Genomic DNA, 20,430 nt, shown 5'->3' with positions numbered 1-20,430 from the left:
GCACATGAAGGCCTGGAGCAAGATCTGTACTGACTGGCACATATTCAGGAAAGGTGTATTTCATGGCCTTTTTTGAAACTACTATTAGGTTACCTTGAGAATTGAAACAGAACAGTGGTTATCACCCATTAGTTACTGTTTACCTGCTGGTTTGTCTATCAGCTAACAATATATCCACTGATTCTACACACATAGTAGGCACTATCATAAATGCTATACGCAAACAAACAAATCTTAGGAAGTATGCCAATATCTGATTGAGTTTAAAATTGAAATATTTAGGTCATGCTTTTACTCAATTTTTTAAAAAATGGTTAAGATGCTTATCTTAGGGACAGGGAGATCTCTCCTCAATCTGTACTATAATGAGCCACATATAGATAGTAAAAACAGTATTCAAAAAGACATCAAAACTAAAATTCCATACAAAAAATTTACCCATCTTGAAAATTAGGATGTTAAATCAGTACATGCTGTGCTTAAAATAGCATCATCAATGCTTTGGTGCAGAACAGAAAAAGCCTAATAACCTCTATCAAATTAAATTAAATTGAAATCACAATATAACAGCTGTTAAAATAGTCCCCAAACCCCCATTCTCCTCTTGGAAAAGCTACAAAACTAGCAATGGAACTATTTAACAATATGTTTCAATCTGCTACATTCAACTTCAAGTGTTACAGAGAAAAACATACCTTCCAGACCAAGTCCAAGTGTCTAAATCCAGGCAGTGCAAATCATTCATTCTAGTTTGCTAAAACAAATAAATAAAATCCCCGTTGTGTTATATTAAGCAAACAATGAGCAAAGTATTTCAGCAAGGCCTTCCCAGGACAGAATATTTTAAGTAACAATATTTTGAAGAAAACTGTACCCATGCGCCTTAAAACAACACTGTATTATATGCCAGATGAAAAGCATTTCTTCTCAAAAACCCCACGCAACTCTCAGAAAACTACCTGTCAGGAATATCTACAGTAATGCAACAGCAGTATGGGGCCAATTTTAGCTGTTAACAGTAGTTTAAAAGTGAAGAACTACGTGATACTCCGTTCCTGCAAATGTATTCAATTTTCATCCATAGAATTCATAGCAGGTAATTGTAGAAGGTGTAATACTCCACATACAGTTTCCTCTCATTACTTTTCTTTGCATTCTGATCAGAACTATGCATCCTCTTGCCTGGTCACTTATTCCTTGAAATATTCTTGTAGGTACTGTACTCAGTACATGACATCCCACAAAAAGTTCATCACATCTGTGTTTTTCTATCTTTTCTGGAATGCAAGTCCTTTCACAAAGTTGTTGCTAGCAACGTTTTATGACCCTATGGCATTTGCCATAAAAATAGTAAAAGGTATCATTAAGAACAATGGGAAATCAATACACTTGCATATCTGCCTGTCTGTGGAGAAGAAGAAAGTAACTGCCTTAGAAACACAAAGGCAAGGGGAGAATGTAGGGAAGAATTTCTTTGCTTCAGATTGTAGCAGTATTTTCAATGGCTCACAATACACTTGACTGATACTTGTGATTCCCCTAGGCACTACAAAACAATATCTGAGAAGTAGGGAAATATATCTTGCCTTACCTTACAATTTCTTTTCTCCTAGGGTAGTCCATAGATCTATTAGAATAAGCCTTTCTCCAGCTTGCAGATCCTTTGAGGCAGAAACTAGACTTGTCATTTAGATCAGAATAGGAGTAGTTTTACCCCTGAGAACTCAGACAGTTAGTGAGTTTGAGAGACTTTCAAAGCTGTCCATCAGGGCTATGGAAAGTCTCTCAGGGTATTTCAGGAAACAGCAAGGTTTTCAGGATAGCTATGGCCTCCTCTGATCAAGTTGGTGCTAGCCCTTTTCTGTCCCAGGGAAGAGAATGTTAACTAGCATTTTGGAACGCCTTCAGAGAGGCCAATAGGCTGAAGAAAAGGAGAATGTGAGGGCTTTTGTGCATTGCCTGAGAAACTTTATCCCCCCAAGATGGTGAATATAACAATAAAGTGTGGTTCAGCTGACGGCTAGTGGAACAGATCCATCTTCCATAACAAGTCTATTTAGTTTCCTGCTCCTTCAGGTGTCTTTGAAGGAGATAAGGAACAAATTATAAAATCAGAAAGCAAAATGCAGTTACTATCTTCTGCTGTACCTGTACACAGCTAGAACTAAAAGTATTTACTCATCTTGGAATAACACAGTTCGATACCGAGGACATCTATTAAAGAAAGGGAAGAAAGAAAGTTGCTGTTATGTTGGAAATAAAGGTTTCAAGAAGATCCTGTTCAAGACCTCCTTGCTGACTTTCCTTTCCTAGGCATTAGGCAGAAGATGGAGTAGTTTTCAGTTTCTTGGTCCCTGGGAAATCAATGTATTATAATCTTTACATTTGCATGGTTCAACAGATTGACAGATGCATAATTACATCAACCTCATCTTGAATTCAAAACACAGCATCAGTTGGACATTTATGTCTAAGACTCAGCTTTAACAAATGAAAATGCCCTTCTACCTGACCCTTAACTGGGGAACTGTAAAGCACACAGTTAGGTTATAGTATTGTCACTTGCAAAGTTTTCTTGCCGTTTTTCATGTATTTCCAAATGCATCAACTACATTTAATCTTTTAGCTGATAGTCCTAAGATGATTCTTAATTGGCTTAAAAGCATCAAGCCTCACCAAAGGTTCTGCATTTCCCTCTGAGCTACAAAGACTCCTCAGACATCCTACTTAATCTACGGCATGTTCATTTATTTGCAGCCTGGTAAACATTAACCAGGATCTGCTTTGTCACAGAATTAGCTTTCTAGCATGATGAAAGGCATTAGGGGTGACATATTTACAGCTCACTGCTGTTATGGTAAATACTGTGCAGCTCTCCATTCTCAGATTTACAATCAAACAGATACTACAGCTCAAATCTTTCTACGAGAAGGATTGTGGTTCAATGTATCTTCTGATCTTCAGCGACAGAAAGGATAACAGGAAATACAAACATGCATACATTAAGGCATCAGATGTGTGAAGAGCTGCTAGAAAGACTTTTGTTTTAATACTTCATCATTCTTTACATGAAAATTTTCCACTTAAATCAAACATGCGACTTGCACCAACTTTTGGACTAATTCTCCTTCCTTCCCACTTTCTCCCATTTCTGTTTTTTTCAGGGGCTTACCTGGAGGAACAGAATCCACATAACACTTCTGAGCCTGTTTTCAAATGAATCCTGGTACAATTGATATTGATCACCATCATCTTCTTTTACCAGTTCTAGCTCCAAGTTTGGAAAAAGGTGCCCTTTCCTCCCAGAAAGATGAATAGGAGAAGCCTCATGACACTTCCTGGCCCTTTCTGGTTCCTTGCAGAGCCTTTTCCCTGGGAAGATTTGTATTATGGTGAACTAGAAGGAGAAGGAGGAGCAGAGCAACCCCGTATTTGCTCCTTAATTTATGGAGAAAAGCAAGACTTCATCCTTTGGGGAGAAGTTACTCCTGTTGTCAGGAAATTTAGTGTTTTTCTGATGTCTTTTACCTTTCCTTTCCTGTTTCATAACTTACATTAATTCCTCAAGCCCCACTGAATGTTCCCTAACCTTTGCAAGTCTCCTTCCATTTATTTCTAGGATACAAAGTGAATCAATAATAATCATGAAAGTGAAAATTACACTCGCTGTTCTTCTACAAACTTAAATATAGCTTTCCAAAATTTTACTCTTCTCTTTCATTGTTCCCAAGCGGTTCCACTAAAATTTAGAAAATGGGTATTAAGGGAGCTGATGCTACCTGATGAAGAGAAAAACTTTTCCAGATCAGAGCCTTCTTCTATTTCTGAATCCTGTAGTCAAATAGAAGCCAGAGGGCATGTCCTTTTAGGGCATATCTAATCATGTAACAGCACAGTGGAGAAATGACAAGCGAGTTCCAGTTTACTAATGTCACTTGCAGAGGCTGACTGAGGATCCTAGCTTCAGTAACAAAGCAGTTCAGTTGCAACAGGCACAATGCAGGAACTCTGACTAGCCTGGACACAACACTTAATGCTGTTCTGTTTCTGGGGTGAAGACCTCTGCACCACGCAGACAGCCCTTCCTAACAAAAAGCCAGAGGGAGCAAGGCTCTGAGGGCTGAGGAAGTGTTCAGAAATAAAATGGCAGGCCAGAAGGTCCTGAGCTACATGTTTAATTCTTCACATCTAGGTTTCTTTCCCTCTCATGTCTGCAGGCTTGAGTTCAGCTGTGATTTGCAAGGGCTCATTTATACAGCAGGCACAAAAGAGCAAGTCCATAGCAGAGGCACAGGGCTCACTTGCATGGCTCCCTGACACACAAGATTCAAGTAAGACTAGACACTTTTTCAAGCTTTCCCAATATCCCTTAATTTCCTTAGCTATTTGCAAATCAAGTTTGTCCAAACCTACAACTCTGGAAGCTACTGCATGCAGCTGTCTCTCAGGGGTGGGGCTTTAGCAACAATTCCAGGGATCATGAGCCTGTATAAAAGGCCACGTAACACATGATGGTTAAGAAAAAACAGGATCAATATTGTTTACTTTCTTTCCTGATTGCTTTGAAAATTTACTTCGGTGACATTTTTTCCTGCAGCTGCGGGTGGCAATTCAAACTGAAAAACCAGCTGGATATTGTGTGGCCATTCTAAACCTGCTTTGATCTGTATGTCTGGTTTCTGTCTGAGCAAGCAGGAGTAAGCCATTTTGTAACAGAACTGTAGACTTTCCCTGAGAAGAACACTGCATTAGAGCACAGCTTTTACAGCATGAAAACAGGGGATAGGGAACAAAGTGCAATTTTACACTGTTTCATTTGCAAGTACTTGAGAAGACAGGGTTTAGGTTATGGCAGCTTTCCAAGACGAAGTTGGCGTATGTTCACCGCAGGGTATTTCCAACCAACAGTTAATTCCTTCACTTTCATATAACAAAACTATAGAAACACAACACTGAGGGCTTCTTCACTGTTACTTTTCATAGTAGTAGGCATAGGAAGCATTGTCTCATCCTCCAGCTGAATAAGATTAGAGGCTCTAAATTAACTGTAGGTAAAAGGAGCTAAAAACTTAAATTTAAAAAAAAAGTATGGAAGAGTACATAGTAATTTAAATTAGGAAGGTTTTTTTACTTGCCTTACAGAATCTGTTTCTCACATTCCTGATAAACTCCAGCTCATACAGAGACCTTTAAAAATAATATCTTCTCTATGCTTTTGCAACAGCTCTAAAAAGAGCTGGCACACTTTCCATCTCGTGAAGAAACTACCCTTGCAAAAACTTTACAAATGATAGGGGAGCTTGCATTAGTTAAGACTACCTACTACCATCCTTGTTTTCAGACATAAGACAGGAATATGTTTTTTGAATTGGATTGCTGCCTAAGGCTTACATTCTTACATTAATGCTTCAGCAGAGAACAACTGAAGAGAAAATCTCCTCTGTCTAGTACTAGATAAATTAAGTCTGTTGCTGAAAGGTTTTAGTATCTCCTTGCTTACCAGTGCTGGCTTCAAGGTTGTTAGGTACAGATAACCAGGGGGATGATGCCTATGACTTTTTTTTAATTATTATTATTAAAAAGAGCTAAGAAGTGTTAAGATTATATGGCAAGAATCTAGCCTTGATTTAAATATGCACTGATTGCATCCTATACAGACAGCTCTTAACTCTGCCTTTGACTGTCCTAAGGGACAATAGATTTAAGATCCTCCCACAGTGTATTAAATGGTACAGTTTTGGATCAACCATCAAGAAAGCAAACACAAACCTTACTCTTGTGGTAAAGAGCTTATGTTGGATGCCCAGAATAAAGCTGTTAACAGCAATCTCTACGGTATGCTGCCCATACTCTGTATCAAGGGGACAGAGCATGTTAAAGGTAAAGACTGAGGCTGCAAAATCAACATTCAAAGAGCAGAGGAGAGGCTTAACAAGACTGGAATGACCTGTGCCTGCAGCAGCCTGTGCTATCAGGTAACACACTGCAGCACCCTGTACCAGCTTGAACGTCTGGAGACTAACAGCTTTGTATCCAGCCATTATAATCACATGCTACTCTTCAGACATCTGTATTTCAGTCACTTATGTGCAAAAAATGACAACAGTTTAAATCATAAAGCCAAATGAAATCTGTTCTTTTCTACCTTTCACAACCATGTTGCAATTGTAAATATAAAATACTGTATCCCAACAGTTATTCTGAACTTTACTCTCCCAGAAGGTAAACATCAGAGTATGAAAGATGTGTATGTAAGTAACTGATGGTTCTTACACATTCCCTCTTTCTTTAGCGGGGAGGGGGGGGGGGAGCACAAGCTAAAATCCCAGTTATACTTAATACTTGCTTTATTTTTAATTTATTTATATTTAATACAGTGAAATGGGGGAAAAAAGCCAGAAGGTTCAATGTATAAATCTAAGCTGTAGCAAGCACAGAGTGCTAGCATCTCATTTATTTAAACTTGGTCTGTTAGCAGGCTTGCTTTTGCTCCACTCTCAAAGAACCATCTCTTACACACATATCAACCATTTTTGTTATTTATAAACATTTGTATTTACCACACAGTCATATTTTTTTCCCTTTTGGGGACAATGCATGCTTCATCATTAATACTACAGACAGAAAGACAGACTCTTATTTTTGTAAGATAGAGGGGGATGAAAAGAAGCATCCTGGATTCAGCACCCCTAACATACAGGTTAGGCCAGAGACATTTTGGATTTTTTTCTACTACAAAGTAATTTGCTATAAAAAAATAGCTGTCACGGAAATAATATTACTGCCAATAAAATGTTTTAATTAAACACTAACCAGCACTCTTCCTCCAAAGATGTAACCTTTATTTCCCAGCACAGCACATGCATGAGCTGCTCGAGGCTGAGGTGGATCTCCACCCTGAAAGAACCAAAATAAGATCCTTCAGAACATCAAAGTGCCAGCTGAGGATAGTGGCAAGTCAGTAACACTGAGACTGCAAAGATAAGGCCAACGTGCATCAATATGCTGACAAAACTGCAACTTTAAAAGGAAAATCATTTGTAGTCATGTCCAAGACTCCATAGACGTTAAAAGATACATATAATTGCCAAGGACAGCTTTAATCACATTCCCTCAGTTGCTAATGTTTAATATATTCCCTCTTGGTCTCATTTATCATTGCTTCATTTAAGTTAAATTCAATTAATTTAGCTTTAATTCCTAAGCATAAAATTACAGTAACACTTCAGTTATTGTTGATAACTCCTGGGCAGCTTTATTTTTCCAAAGTGCAAACCATTAGGAACAGGTACTAAAATCTCTGGAAATCAGATCTTAAAATTTGATGTTATATCCAATAGCCACATGCCAAGAAGTCTTCCCTGTGTAAATCAGAAATAAAGATAGCAAAATTGGCTTTTATTTTTCAAAGGTAATTTCTTTTTCTTTTCATTTAGTTTTATAGGAATTTTAGAACATCCTATAAAGACCATAAAATAGTGTCAGACACTGATACTTCTACTGACATATGTACTTCGACTGAGTTCTCACGTAAACTCACTAGGATTTTATGAACCTTTATAGTATACTATCATATTAATATCAATAAATAGAAATGTGTGCATTACTATATTACTGGGTAAGTGAGTATACATGTTCCCTTGGAAGACTATTAAAATAAAGTATTTGCTGATTAATATCTGATCTGTTTATTCTAACAATATAGCATGACTGGGAGATATTTGTTCAACAGATTTTTTCAACATTTAACTCTTGAAGGGAATATAGCAAGTCCATATACACAGCATTTAAAATAACTATATAACCCTTGCATACTAACCATATAAAACATATAAACTTCACAAAGAAAAACTGAAGGCCTAAGCTAGCAATATAGTGAGTTTACTGTCTCTCCCCTTGCCTTCCTCAAGTCTGTGAAAGCTGAGTGGTGAACCAAGAGAGAACAGATTTCAAGACGACTATTTGTTCTTTCAGCCCAATATACTATCCTTCATGCCAACCTATCAGCTTTATGAAAAGGGGGAGGCAGGGGAGACGAAGAAATCTCCAGGCAGACCTTAATCTCTCATGTGATCAATTCTCAGTTATCTGTGATAGGTTATCCATGTTGCAGATTAATTAGCTACAATCATCCAAATGGCTTCATACCAAAACAGTTCAAATAAATGGGGTTTGTTAACCTTGGTTTGGCACCATTAAAACCCTTCCTGCATTTCTACCAAGCACTGCCCAAAGATCTTTGCTTCATTCCAGAAGGCCTTCACTAGGTGTGAGACAGGATGAATATGGAGCTGGCCTGGATTAATGGCTGTGCTCCAGCCACAAAACTCTTCCAGACCCAAAGCCCTGGCAGTGCCTACAACGATACCCAAAGTCAGTATAATTGACGTGATCCATTTCTAGAGGACCCAAGTTTGCATTGTGAGAAGCCCACTGAAACACCTCCACAACCCGTTCCTCAGCCCCACTCTGGTATTCCTACTAAATGGATTTCTGGAGTATTCCTGTGCCTTGTCTTTCCAGTAATGGAGCGCTGACAGTAATTTTATATTCCAAACAGTTGTCTTAAAGCTTGAATACAAAGCTTTATCTCAAAACCATCCCCTAGATACAGAATAGTTAATCATCTTCTAACATATTCAGATTTCTAATACCTCTCTGAAGCTTATGATGGTTTTTACATCAGAACCACATTATAGAAAAACCAGCAGTCTAACAACATCCCGTGGGAGAAAAATCTCGTATCAGTTCTGAATTTTCCACATTTCACAGGCACTGAGTGTCCTCCTGTTTAATGTTATAAGCCTGAGCAATACTAAGCATATTCAGATTTCTTCTCCCAACATAAGTTTCTAGAGCACCATAACTATTCAAAATGCAGGAAAATCACAATTGTGCCAGAAGACGAGACTAAAAAACACTCACTCTAATTGCTGGTTGAGACCAAGTTTGTGTGGTTGTATCAAAAACATGAACATCATTATGCCATCCCCAGAATATCTGTCCTTCCTAAAAAAAGAAGTTAAAAAATTAAAAATAAGTATATTTTATTTTTTAAATCTTTGTGCTTATTAAAGGATGTAAATCCAGAAATGATCTATCAAAACAGAAAATAAACTAAAATACAGAATTTTCTTAAAAGACACATACGTTAATATTCTTAAATAATGATGCAGCAGCTCAGGTCTAGTTGAAGGTCAACAGCATTCAGGAATTTTAGGGCTGATGACATTTCTGAAAATGGGCTTTGGGCTCCAACATCAGTCACTGCAGTAGAAAACTCTACCTTCTAATTTTTAGGGTAGCATACTCAGGAATAAATAGATTGTATCAAGTAATACATTTCAATAAGTCACTATTTAACAGCTGATGTAAGGACCTATACTCCCTTAATGCATATCTACTTCTTACTATTTCCTGTCACTATATAATCAGTTTTCTTTCTGTTAACTGTAAGAAATCATAGGAAATTAGCTAATCCATGCATCGTGAAGTAACAGCATTCACTGCGGGTAACAAATTGAAGAAAAACTGAAAGTATTTGCCAGTTAGACTTGTGAAGCTATAAATTCCCTACCGTTACTTCAAGGAAACAAATTCTAAAATTTTCTGGGAGTTTCATATTTAAAATATGTCTTCAGATTTAAAATACTGCCTTTGTTTCTGCTTTGACAGCATTTTGTTTCATTGCACTCAAAGCCTAGCACCGGGTACTTGGAATAAGCTAAACACCCACCGCTCCCAACATGCAGTGTCTGAAATTTCAAACCTAATTTGAAGATTCTAATTTGCATTGCTGATGATGTTACAAATACAAGAAAAATCAGACAGATTTTCATACTTACTGAGTATAGTATAAAAGATCATGTTTTGACAATCAGAAAGGACAAAACACTCTGATTTGTGACAAATCTCTTACCCAAAACGCATCATGGACATCAAAACAATCACTCAGTTCATTATGCTTCCTACAGCCATAGCCACCAAAATATATTAGGCTAAAAGAATAACAACAAAAAATAAGTTTAGTTAGCTGTTTTGTGAATAACATTCTAATGAATAAGCTGCAATAATTTCAAATTTTGGTTTACCTATTGTACTATGAATCATATAAACAAAATATTTCCTATTGAACCTAATTACATAGCAAACCTTACCTAGATGAGGCAATAGTTAACACTCCTCAACAAGCCTGACAGAAATCCACACAAGCAAGGAAGGAGGTTCAAGATAACTCAAAGTCCCTACTCTCTATTCCTCCATCTACAAGCTTATTTATCAGTCAGATTTTAAGACATTAATCTCAAAACGACACATAACACACAAGACAGTGAAATGCCTATGCTTTTTCCAGATTTCCTACCCTTTTCTATTGAAACTCCTGTGCTCCTGCTACATTTGTTAGCCTTCTGTATACATCTTTTCACAACAAATGTTCCCAAGGTTCAGCCCACAGACTGCCTGTGACCCGCAAAGTCTTTCTCTAGCTTATAAAGAGATTCTTTCAACTAAGCACTACTGAACATATTGCATTGCAAGTATTGTTACACACCTCCCAGCCTAATATTCCACCCATGAAATGGCCATCCATAAGTAATGGTTCCTAAAGTTTTGTTTAACTTCAACATTTGAGGATATTTGGTATAGTTGTTAGTGATCTTGGGAGAAGGCAATTTAGGAAATGATGGGATGGTGAAGGTCATTCCAGACTGACATTCCTAGGGAAACAGAGTTAACTGAAAGCATTGTGCAATACACCAAGACATCCTGATCTGCAAATTCACAGCTCGTGAAATTTTAATGTATGCTTCTGAAAAGGTGCATAGCTTGTTCCCAAATACTTTCATTAAATGAAAAGGTTACACTCTGCCATCTAAAACAGGTAATTTTCTCAGTATGCAGATTATGATACTCTGAGTAGATTGTGTTGAATAATCTTGTATTAACAGCTAAGGAGAATTTGTTCAAATATTTGTAATTTCATATATCTTGCAGTTAAATTAGAATTACATAACCAAGATATAGTACTGAGAGGCATTATACACTTTATGCAAAACCTCTTTATATGTGGAGTCCAGAAACAGATAAATCATTTACATTATACAGTGTTCAACTGTGTATCACATTGCTACTTGCTTACAATAACTTCTATAAGAAATCACTGACACGTCACTTTCTTGTGACCACACACACCACAATATCTGGACACTTTCCGTAATAAACACAAAATCTCCAAGTATTTATTTTTAGCTAAGTATTTTTTCTAAATACACTGAGTAACTTTTACAACACAAATATCTAGGCTGACTTGGCTCTTGTAAAATTATCACTGAAATGCCTTTGCAATTGTCAGCATTTATATGCTATTAAAATCCTTGAAAACATACTAAATATATTTTATTTCAGGTAATAATTTAACGCTCATATAATGTAACAAAAAAGCAACGTAACTTTTATACTGATCTTTTAATGTGTTAAAATTAAAAACATAAGTAGTAAATGCATAATGACTTTTATCTAAAGTCTCAAAGCATTCCATAAACTTTCACTAAATTTCCAAACCCTCTTCTAAAATGGGTTTATACTTACCATTAATTCAGCTCACATGTGACAAAACTCTGGTAGAAAGTTGTTAGGAGAGTTACACAAACTCCCACAGCAAGTCAAGCTAAGATTAGAGTTTCATGAATCCCAAACCTGTGTGCTCTTCACTTTACAGTACTTCCTCTCTGCAGTTAACACATATTAAATATGCTTAATGCGTTACCTGTCCTTATACACCCAGCAGGAAAGCTTGTCACGTGGTGTAGGAGGTTGACCTTTAAAATTTGTAATTTTTTTCCACCTATAGGTTCCATTTTTTGTTCGCAAATTAACATAATACAGCTTAAAAGAAAAAAATTACAATATTTTCAGTATAAATTATGCCAAAGACTCCAGCACAAATCACCAACAAATACAACAACCCACCACCCCCAGAATACACCACTCCTTCAAAAAAAAAAAAAAGGAACTGACAGTGAAGCTTACAATATGTAGCAACATACAGGAAGAGTCCAATACACCACAAGAACACGGTTAAAAGTCTGAGAATTAGCAGCAAGTTTTCCTTGCCTTCACTCAGCTAGATGAGGAACAGTAATACGCTGCTCCTTTCAGAGTCAACTGAAGCCTGGCAAAAAACTTCTGCAAGACAAACAGCTCTCAGTTCAGTTCCACTGGCAGAACTGTCTACCTAACTTGCAAAAAAACTTACAAAAACCAGCAAGGCTTGGGAACCGAGTACTAAACTGAGATCTGATTACAGGGTCAATTTCAGTTATTTTCTAGTCAGGACTGAGCTCTGACTTCATTTACACTAAATGATAAAACAGCTCATTTCATCTACTTAGCCACTCCAGTCTTCAGTTACAAGGAAAACCGGTAGCTCTATTTTAACTTTATTACCTAAATACATACGAAAGGCGATCTCTATCAAAAAGCAAAAATAAAAGGGATATTCTGAGATCAATTACAATTATGGCTGCCAACATAGTTTTAAAAAAAGGCAACTGGAAAAGCACTGGCAGTTTTCAGCAATAAATACAGAAAGTTTCATAAGGTCTTACTCTTAAGATATGATTCAATGAAAAATCCCAGAAAAATATATGGAGTTGAATATTAAAACAAAACCTGATTTTTTTGTCAGTTTAGAAGTATACTTTTTCTACTAAAATAAAGCCTTTCCTTAAATTTCTCCTTAATTCAAATGCAAAGTACACCAGAAAAAACAGAAAGGTCAGCATTAGTATTCATTCAAATACAATATGTTAGAAAAGAAAAGAATGCAATACCCGATTACTGTATCCTTTATCATCAAATCCACCAAAAATGTACAGCTTCCCATTAATGCTTGCCCCACAGCTTCCTGACATGGAGGTAGGTAACTCTCCTTCCATTAGGTGCATTGTCCTGCAATTTAGCACATACATTAAATCTTACAATGCTGCTTTCAAATTGCTAAAATTAACAAACCCAAGCCAGATGTATTAATAATTTTAGACTTAAAGCTAAAAATACAGTTTTAGCCACAACTAGCAGTAGAAACTACAGCTGATACATGAAGTCAGGCTCCTGTAGCTGAGAGGACTTTTATGTGAATACTGTGCATATGTTTATGAAGTGCCTCAATTTTCCTGGAGGTGAAGCCTGTATTAAGAGAGCAGAGCTGAAACATTCATTATTCAAAACCTGGAAATAGTATTAACTCCCAAAACTCCTGAAATGAGAACACAGTACTGCTGTTATTTTACAAATGGAAAACTGAGGCAGAAGTAGAAATAAAGGTCAGAGGTACTCACTAATTTTGGTACATAGTATGCCACTCCTAAAACTGCTTTTTGCACTGTATTTAGCGTAAGTTAAAAAAAAAAATCTTCAAAAATGCCAATTTTAGCAATGAGTTCTCTGTTCTTCAGCAGCAGCTGCAGTTCCTAGCCTTTTCCTTGCTAGTCTCACTTACAAACCAGTAACATTCTGGGATGTGATGTCACGCCATCTCAAGCACTATGGAACTATCTGATGAACCTCTGTTTCTAGCAAACTCACGAGGCTGAGCGTTAGGCAAAGACTATGCTTAGCATCACTACTCCACAATGAAAACAGCTCCCCTAGGATCTCAAATTCCTGCAGAAGATAGGGACCTGCACTTCCCTCTCATGTACACACACACAGAGGGCATGTGATTTGTTTAGGATTTCCACCTTGTTGCCACACCTTTGGTCATGGTCAAGTTAGCAGCTAAACCTCAGCCTGTCTGTGCTGGCACTCCAACTCCTTGCCCAAGCTTCCACCCCATGGTTTCTGGCTGAAGCTTTCTTCCTCTGCCATTCCTGTTCGTTTTTCTCAGCTCTCCACCTGATCTGAGTCTGCCCTCCAACTGGGTCCTTGGCCCAGTCTCCCTCTCAGTCATGGTCTCCCACCTTCAAAGCCTGCTTTACTTTTTATTCTGTCTGCTAGCTCTAATATCACCACACTTGTTGGCCCAGTCAAATCCATTCATTCCCTTCTTCATATCCACATTTAGATCAGATATTTTCATTGTCCATCACTGGTGGCTATACAGAAGAAAAGCATTCTTACAGCTTTGAGTTCTGATGCTTGACTTTACCCCAACCTAAAAGAACTGGAGGCAGCCATTAAAAGGAAAAGCTTTTTACATGGTAAATCACCAGATGTGAATGATGCACCTCCCTACTGAATACGGTGCTCAAGTCGCTGCTTCCAAGTACTTTTGTTCTGGCACCAGCACTGCCACAGGCCAGCCCTCCTTCCCCTCCTCTGCTCTTGCTCTCTCATTTTGCTTGTTCCTGTGTCATGCTGTGCACTCAGCTGTATGCGTACAACTGTTTGTGCTGTAAACTGAATGAGATCAAGAATGGATCCTGGTTAAAAATAACCCTGAAAAAAAAAGTTATATTTAACCCAGATCACTTTCCTGATCCAATTTCCCGTGTGACCATATAAACAGCTGTACCAGTACAAATGATACGGGGACATCATGGGTGAAAACCAAGGAGAGCATGAGGTTGCTTTAGCCAACCCTTTCACCAAAAGAAACATAACAAAATGCAGTCTCAGTGAGGGTACAATCTATAAAAAGGAAAGGAAGGAGAAAAGGAAAAAAAGACCATGGAGATGTGGAAATTCATACATACTCTAAGACACCTTCCTGATCTCCCCCTCCTCCCATTCTCCCTCTAAATTGTTCTGAATACAGGTATGCAAGAAATATATAAACAGGTGGGAGACTAGACAGACAGCTGGCAGAAAAAACATATAAGCCCAGATGGATACTACTTTACCAGACTGAATGTAATCATTGTAATAAAAAACACCAGAAAGCTTTAAAAAAAGGCACTTTTAATCTCTTCCCACATACAATATGTAACCTGGCTTGTATCTGAAACAGTGTGGCCAGCAGGGCCAGGGCAGTGCCCGTCCCCTGTGCTGGGCACTGGTGCGGCCGCCCCTCGAACCCTGTGTGCAGCTCTGGGCCCCTCACGCCAAGAGGGACGCTGAGGGGCTGGAGCGTGTCCAGAGCCGGGCAGGGGCTGGGGAAGGGGCTGGGGCACAAGGCTGATGGGGGGCGGCTGGGGGGGTTTAGCCTGGAGAAAAGGAGGCTCAGGGGGGACCTTATTGCTCCCTACAGCTACCTGAAAGGAGGGTGTAGCAAGGTGGGGTCGGTCTGTTCTCCCAAGCAACAAGCGATAGAACAAGGCAACGGCCTCAAGTCGTGCCAGGACAGGTTCAGATTGGACATGAGGAAAAATTTCTTCACCAAAAGGGTTGTCAAGCACCGGCACAGGCTGCCCAGGGCGGTGGTGGAGGCACCATCCCTGGAGGTGTTTAAGAAACACATAGATGTGGTGCTTAGGGACATGGTTTAGTGGTGGGCTTGGCAGTGTTGGGTTAATGGTTGGGCTTGATGATCTTAAACCTCTTTTCCAACCTAAATAATTCTATGAATATAAAATGTAAATATTAGATTGCTAGTGACATGCAAGATCTGGTTAGTTATGAGTATTTATGCAAATACACTCTGAACAGAATTAAGTAATAACAAAACCCATATAATTGTAAATAGATCAAGAATCCAAATACCCAGTGTTTAAATATTCCTTTTAACACAGAAATTAATGGATGGAGAACTAAGCCAAAATAAATGCCCAAATAAAATGCACCTGTTTTAACAACACAGCCTTAAGCTGACCATTTCAAACACTCTCTTGAAAAAAACAATTGTACTAAAGGAATTAATGTATCTCCTAGAGTAAATTCATAAGTACACAGTCTGTTCTTCAGTCTTTATATTAAACATCCGCTATTTAAACTCCAAGGAACATGACCAATAACTCACATAACTGAAGTCTTTTCATCGCAGCTAACTAATCTATGCAAACATCAACTCTATGTATTAATGTAAATTACGCAACTTACCATAAGCCACTATCCATTTCATAGATCCAGAGCTCATCATTAGGCAGATAAACTTCATTTTCTTCAATTGACTAAAACCAAGAAAAATTTCACAAATGTTAAATCAATTATGCATTATACACCATACATTTTAAAATTAAATACCAAGTCATGTTACTTAGCAACACAGAATAATCTTAAGGAGATAACCTACCAAAGCAGTTTTATTGCTTTGATCACTACAATTTTAAACAGGCAGCTCAATAATGCTAATATCTTACATTTTATACTAGAAGTTCAAAAAAATACGTTTTTCATTTTTTGAAGCTATTAAAAGCACAGTGCTAGGTGTTTCCTGATGTCATTGAGCTTTGTTATTAATAGCATCTTAAATCACTCATTTTAAGGTGTGAGGTTTATTAAAAAGTAAGTTTGGTGGGGAGAGAAGCGTTACAATATTCAAAAAACAATACTAATACAATAGCCTATTTGTAAAAATAAGAAAAGAGCGCAGGTGAACAATCAAGTCATTAGGAAACATACACAACTGCTACTAACAAGTAGCACAACAGTACCATAACATGAACATGGATTTTAAAAAAACAAGAATCTTAAAAGAGACGGTTAAAGATGCTTCCATCCTCAATGAAAATGCAAAAGCAAGTATTTTTTCAGTCGCTGATGTGATCATTTGCAGGAGCGGGCTGGAAACTAGGACCATGCGTGGCAATCAGTTAGCTGAGGGGAATGTGCTCGAGCTTGTCTAGACAACAATTAACATGATACAGAGCATAGGGGAGTGGGGGACGGATGGCGCCAAGGAAAGGTAACACCTTGCTGTTAATTGATGGTAGTTAACCACCAATCGGGGATTGCCTAGGATGCAGTGCTTAGCTTCAAGAACCAATCTGTTTAAAACGCGCAGCTTCTGAAAGTGTATATAAACTCGTGCTTCTGTACAATAAATTGACATTTGCTTGCATCAAGCTACGTCCCGTCTCTTCATTCGCCGCAATCATTCTGAGCAAATTTGCTGTATCCGTTATCCTTCATACCTCCACAAATCAAAGACAAGGATCAAAGTACTAATGCTGTTCTTTTTTCTGCATCTTCCAGGACAAAAAAGTTCTCCTTCCCCTGGATTTTTTTCCTCATTCCTAACTCCTTTTTATCTTTTCCAGAAACTGAAATTTTGCCATGCTGTGTAGCTGGGTAAAGAACTGAACAACTAAACAAAGTTAGAAAAAAGTATTTATTTTAAAAATAAGGAACTTAATTCCTCTGGCCCACTCACTAAAGGGGCAGATTTACCAACTTAATGTTTTGCCAAGAAAGATGTATAACAACATAAACCTCCTGAATTAAAACTCATTATCTTTTGGTTTGGAAGTTACTTTTAATTAGGAGGCAATTCTTAGCATATGGGGAAAATATAGACAACAGTGTAACCAAAAAGCACAAAAAGAACAGTTACTTGCAGTGACGGAAGGAACTCGAAAGAACAAAATGTCAAATATAAAAGAGCTTAACCTATGACATAACATGGAGAAAAATAATTCCTCAGTGGAAGACAGATCTGTAAAGACTCCCAAACAGAAGCTTTGCAAGAAAGAAAAATAATTTGGGAAATAATTATGAGGAAGAATAACAAACAGAAGAAGGAAGCCCAAAAGACTGCAACTGCAGCACTGGATTGAGTAACAATTACACCATTAATTATTGTCTTAGCATTATAAAGAAATGAAAGACAGAGAGAATAAGCAGCCAGAGTCAGTAAAAGAAAAAAAAAACACAATCAAAATTAATGTGAGGAAAAGAAGTTAAATACAAAACCAAAATTTACTTATTAACAATTTTGTTACTGACATTGATTACTTGCCTTTAAAAGACATTTTATTATTACCTTCTCGATTTGAAAGGTGCCAACCAGGCACATACACACTACATTTGGTACAGTTTATCCTGCCAGGTACCTTTCACAAGGTAAGCTCTGCTCTTACAAGCAGCTTGCAGCCTTCACAAAATGCTGAAGTCTACTCAATTTAATCTAGATATGTCAGCGGTCAGAGGCTGAGCATTTGCTACAGAACCAACTCTGAGCAAATATGCTGATGCCAAAAATAAGTTAGCTAGGCGGCAGTCCACCATTACATATAAAATGTAAAAAAGTAAAATGATTCACCCATGTAAAGTGCTGCTTAAAGAGTAACAATGATTTTCATAGTACTCTCCACAAACCAGTATGTAAATCTACTAAAAACGCTTGTAGAGATGTTCTGCTAAACTTAACACATTGTCCACTCTGACTGTGCCATGAACCCAGGATTCTTTATTAGAAAACCTTTGAAAACACTGTGCTAGCCAGTACAACCTCGGTTTCTAAAAACCAAAGCATAAAGTATTACCAATCACTTAGATGTTGCACAGTTATACAGTGTATTATGGAGCTTAGAGCCAGAAAAGGACACTGAATCTTCCTGTACATCACAGATGACTCACATTATTTAAATATTTGCTTATTCTAAAGGTGGCTAACTTCTTGACACTACAAAATACATATTCAAATCTCTATGTGACTTGCAGCCACAAGAAACACTACCTACCAAAGACCTGCAAAGGAAAGAAAAGCAGTGGGAACAGTTTACAGGCTCCTCAGAGAGCTCCTCAACTTCATTACAGTCGGTATTGGGCAAGCCTGGCCACACAACATCTAGAGAAGGCCTGCCAGGGTAACCCAGGCAGTGAAAGCCAGCTGCCCTGGCTGCCTGCCGCAGCAGGGGTTTGTTTTCCAGTATGCGGTATCTGTTCATATTTTCAGTATTTTGGTTGTCACCAGCAGCACAAACCTTTCCATGTCACACAGATCGAGTTCAGGAGCAGAGCAACTCCTCAAATTCCATGAGCTGCCCAGCTCTATGCCTCTGGACTAAAAAGTCCAACACTTTTAGTTATTAAAAAAAAAACAACAACCCAAAAAAACCGAAAAAACCCCACCAAAACCATTCCAACTTCCAGAAAGTGAACTATAATGTGCTTCAAGAAGAGGCAACTAGTACCCGAGAACCCTAGAAATGTCCTTCCCCCTGCTACTGCACACACGCGCAACATATAATTTCCAAGTTTAAATCCAAGAGGCCTCAAATAGAATTCTTTGGTTGAGTACCAAAGAACAAGCTTTGCACATTTGAAAGTTTACCTTAGCCCATGAAAAATATAGACAGAAGAACATGGAGTACAATAGTAGAAACACAGTTTCAAGACCAGGAATAATACCAAGCACAACTACTTTCACATTTTAGAGCCAACACGCACAAATATTGTGGATAAAGTGAACTGGCTGTATTTAATGTAGTTTAATGTTCGTAGCTCCCTTCTGGACTGAATTCATGCAAAGCTAAGAGTCCCAAAGATTCACACATGCCAGAAGTAGAAGTGATCTTTCAAGGGGAAAAAAGCAGATGTGTTTTTAGTCCATCACTAGCTTGTTTTTGAAGTAACAAAACTACTTTCTGAGGGAGGAAGATACACGGTACCTAACATACAACTACTAATCAGTAAAAAATGCAGGGACTCAGGAACAAGAACACGAATTATGTACAGACACAAATTACAGCCGTCACCCCCCAGAGGAAGGGAGATGACAGCAGCACTCCCAGCGCACAGCTGCCGCACGTCTATATGAAAGGGGAAGCAAACCGGCTCTACCAGCCCCTTCCCCAACGCATGCTCCGTGATGGAGGCACCTGAACACAGATTAGGAGACGGCCACGGGCGCCAGCGCTGAGGCACCTACACTCAGAGAAGGGGCCAGCCAGATGAGAGGGGCGCTCTCCCTCCCTTCGCGCCCTTCTCTTCAGCGCAACCGCCGCTCCCGCCGCCGCCGCCATTTAAAACGGCCGCCCCTGCAGGACGCGCGGCCCCGGCAGCCAATCAGCGCTCGCGCTGAGGAAAACAGCGCTCCGCTCCCGGCCCGCCGAGGGGCCGCGCCGGCTGAGGGGGCGGTTGGGGGCGATGTGGGGCCCGGCCATGCGGCGGGGGAGCGCCCTCCGCCTCCGCTCCGCTCCCCCGGGGCTCCTCGGGCCGGCTCCCCCCGGGCGGCAGCGCGCCGCCCCGCTGCGCCGCTTCTCGCGTCCCCACTCGGCTTTCCTCCCGTCCTCGCCCCCAGCGCCCTCCGGCCGCCTCCTCCCGCCTTACCACGTATCCTCCCCACACATAGAGAAAGTTCCCGTCCACCACGGCGCAGTGGCCGCTCCGCTCCTCGGCCACGCAGAACTGCTCCGCGGAGTCTGCCGCCATCTTAGGAGGAGGAGGAGGAGGAAGCAGCAGCTCGCCTGCCTCAGTGTTCGCGTCCCGCCACCGCCTCCTCCGGGAGAGGCTGCGGCTCTCTGCCCGTCGCTCCCCTCAGGCGGACGGGAAGCGAAGAGGGTCCAAAGTGTGGGGCGTCACCTTCCCCTCGGCGCCGGGGCTGTGGCT

The 20,430-nt window shown here is 39.3% G+C and overlaps 1 protein-coding gene across 2 annotated transcripts in view; it reads right to left on the bottom strand.

Moving 5' to 3' along the window:
• KLHDC1 (kelch domain containing 1) overlaps window positions 1–20,430 on the bottom strand; it is a 31,349-nt gene extending 10,919 nt beyond the window's left edge. The window contains exons 1-8 of one of the 2 annotated variants that reach the window (XM_037393550.1): window positions 20,152–20,430; window positions 15,979–16,049; window positions 12,834–12,951; window positions 11,768–11,886; window positions 9,920–9,998; window positions 8,926–9,009; window positions 6,814–6,897; window positions 696–754 (exon numbers count right to left, since the gene is read on the bottom strand). In XM_037393550.1, coding sequence (XP_037249447.1) covers window positions 696–754; window positions 6,814–6,897; window positions 8,926–9,009; window positions 9,920–9,998; window positions 11,768–11,886; window positions 12,834–12,951; window positions 15,979–16,049; window positions 20,152–20,253 — 716 coding nt within the window. In that variant the 5' untranslated portion in view covers window positions 20,254–20,430. Of the gene's footprint in view, window positions 1–695; window positions 755–6,813; window positions 6,898–8,925; window positions 9,010–9,919; window positions 9,999–11,767; window positions 11,887–12,833; window positions 12,952–15,978; window positions 16,050–19,750; window positions 19,814–20,151 lie in introns of those variants that run through there. The other variant, XM_037393551.1, reaches the window with a different exon arrangement.

Source organism: Falco rusticolus, chromosome 7 (genome assembly GCF_015220075.1).
Source record: "Falco rusticolus isolate bFalRus1 chromosome 7, bFalRus1.pri, whole genome shotgun sequence".
Classification (NCBI taxonomy): domain Eukaryota; kingdom Metazoa; phylum Chordata; class Aves; order Falconiformes; family Falconidae; genus Falco; species Falco rusticolus.
This window is presented reverse-complemented; position numbering and strand designations above follow the sequence as displayed.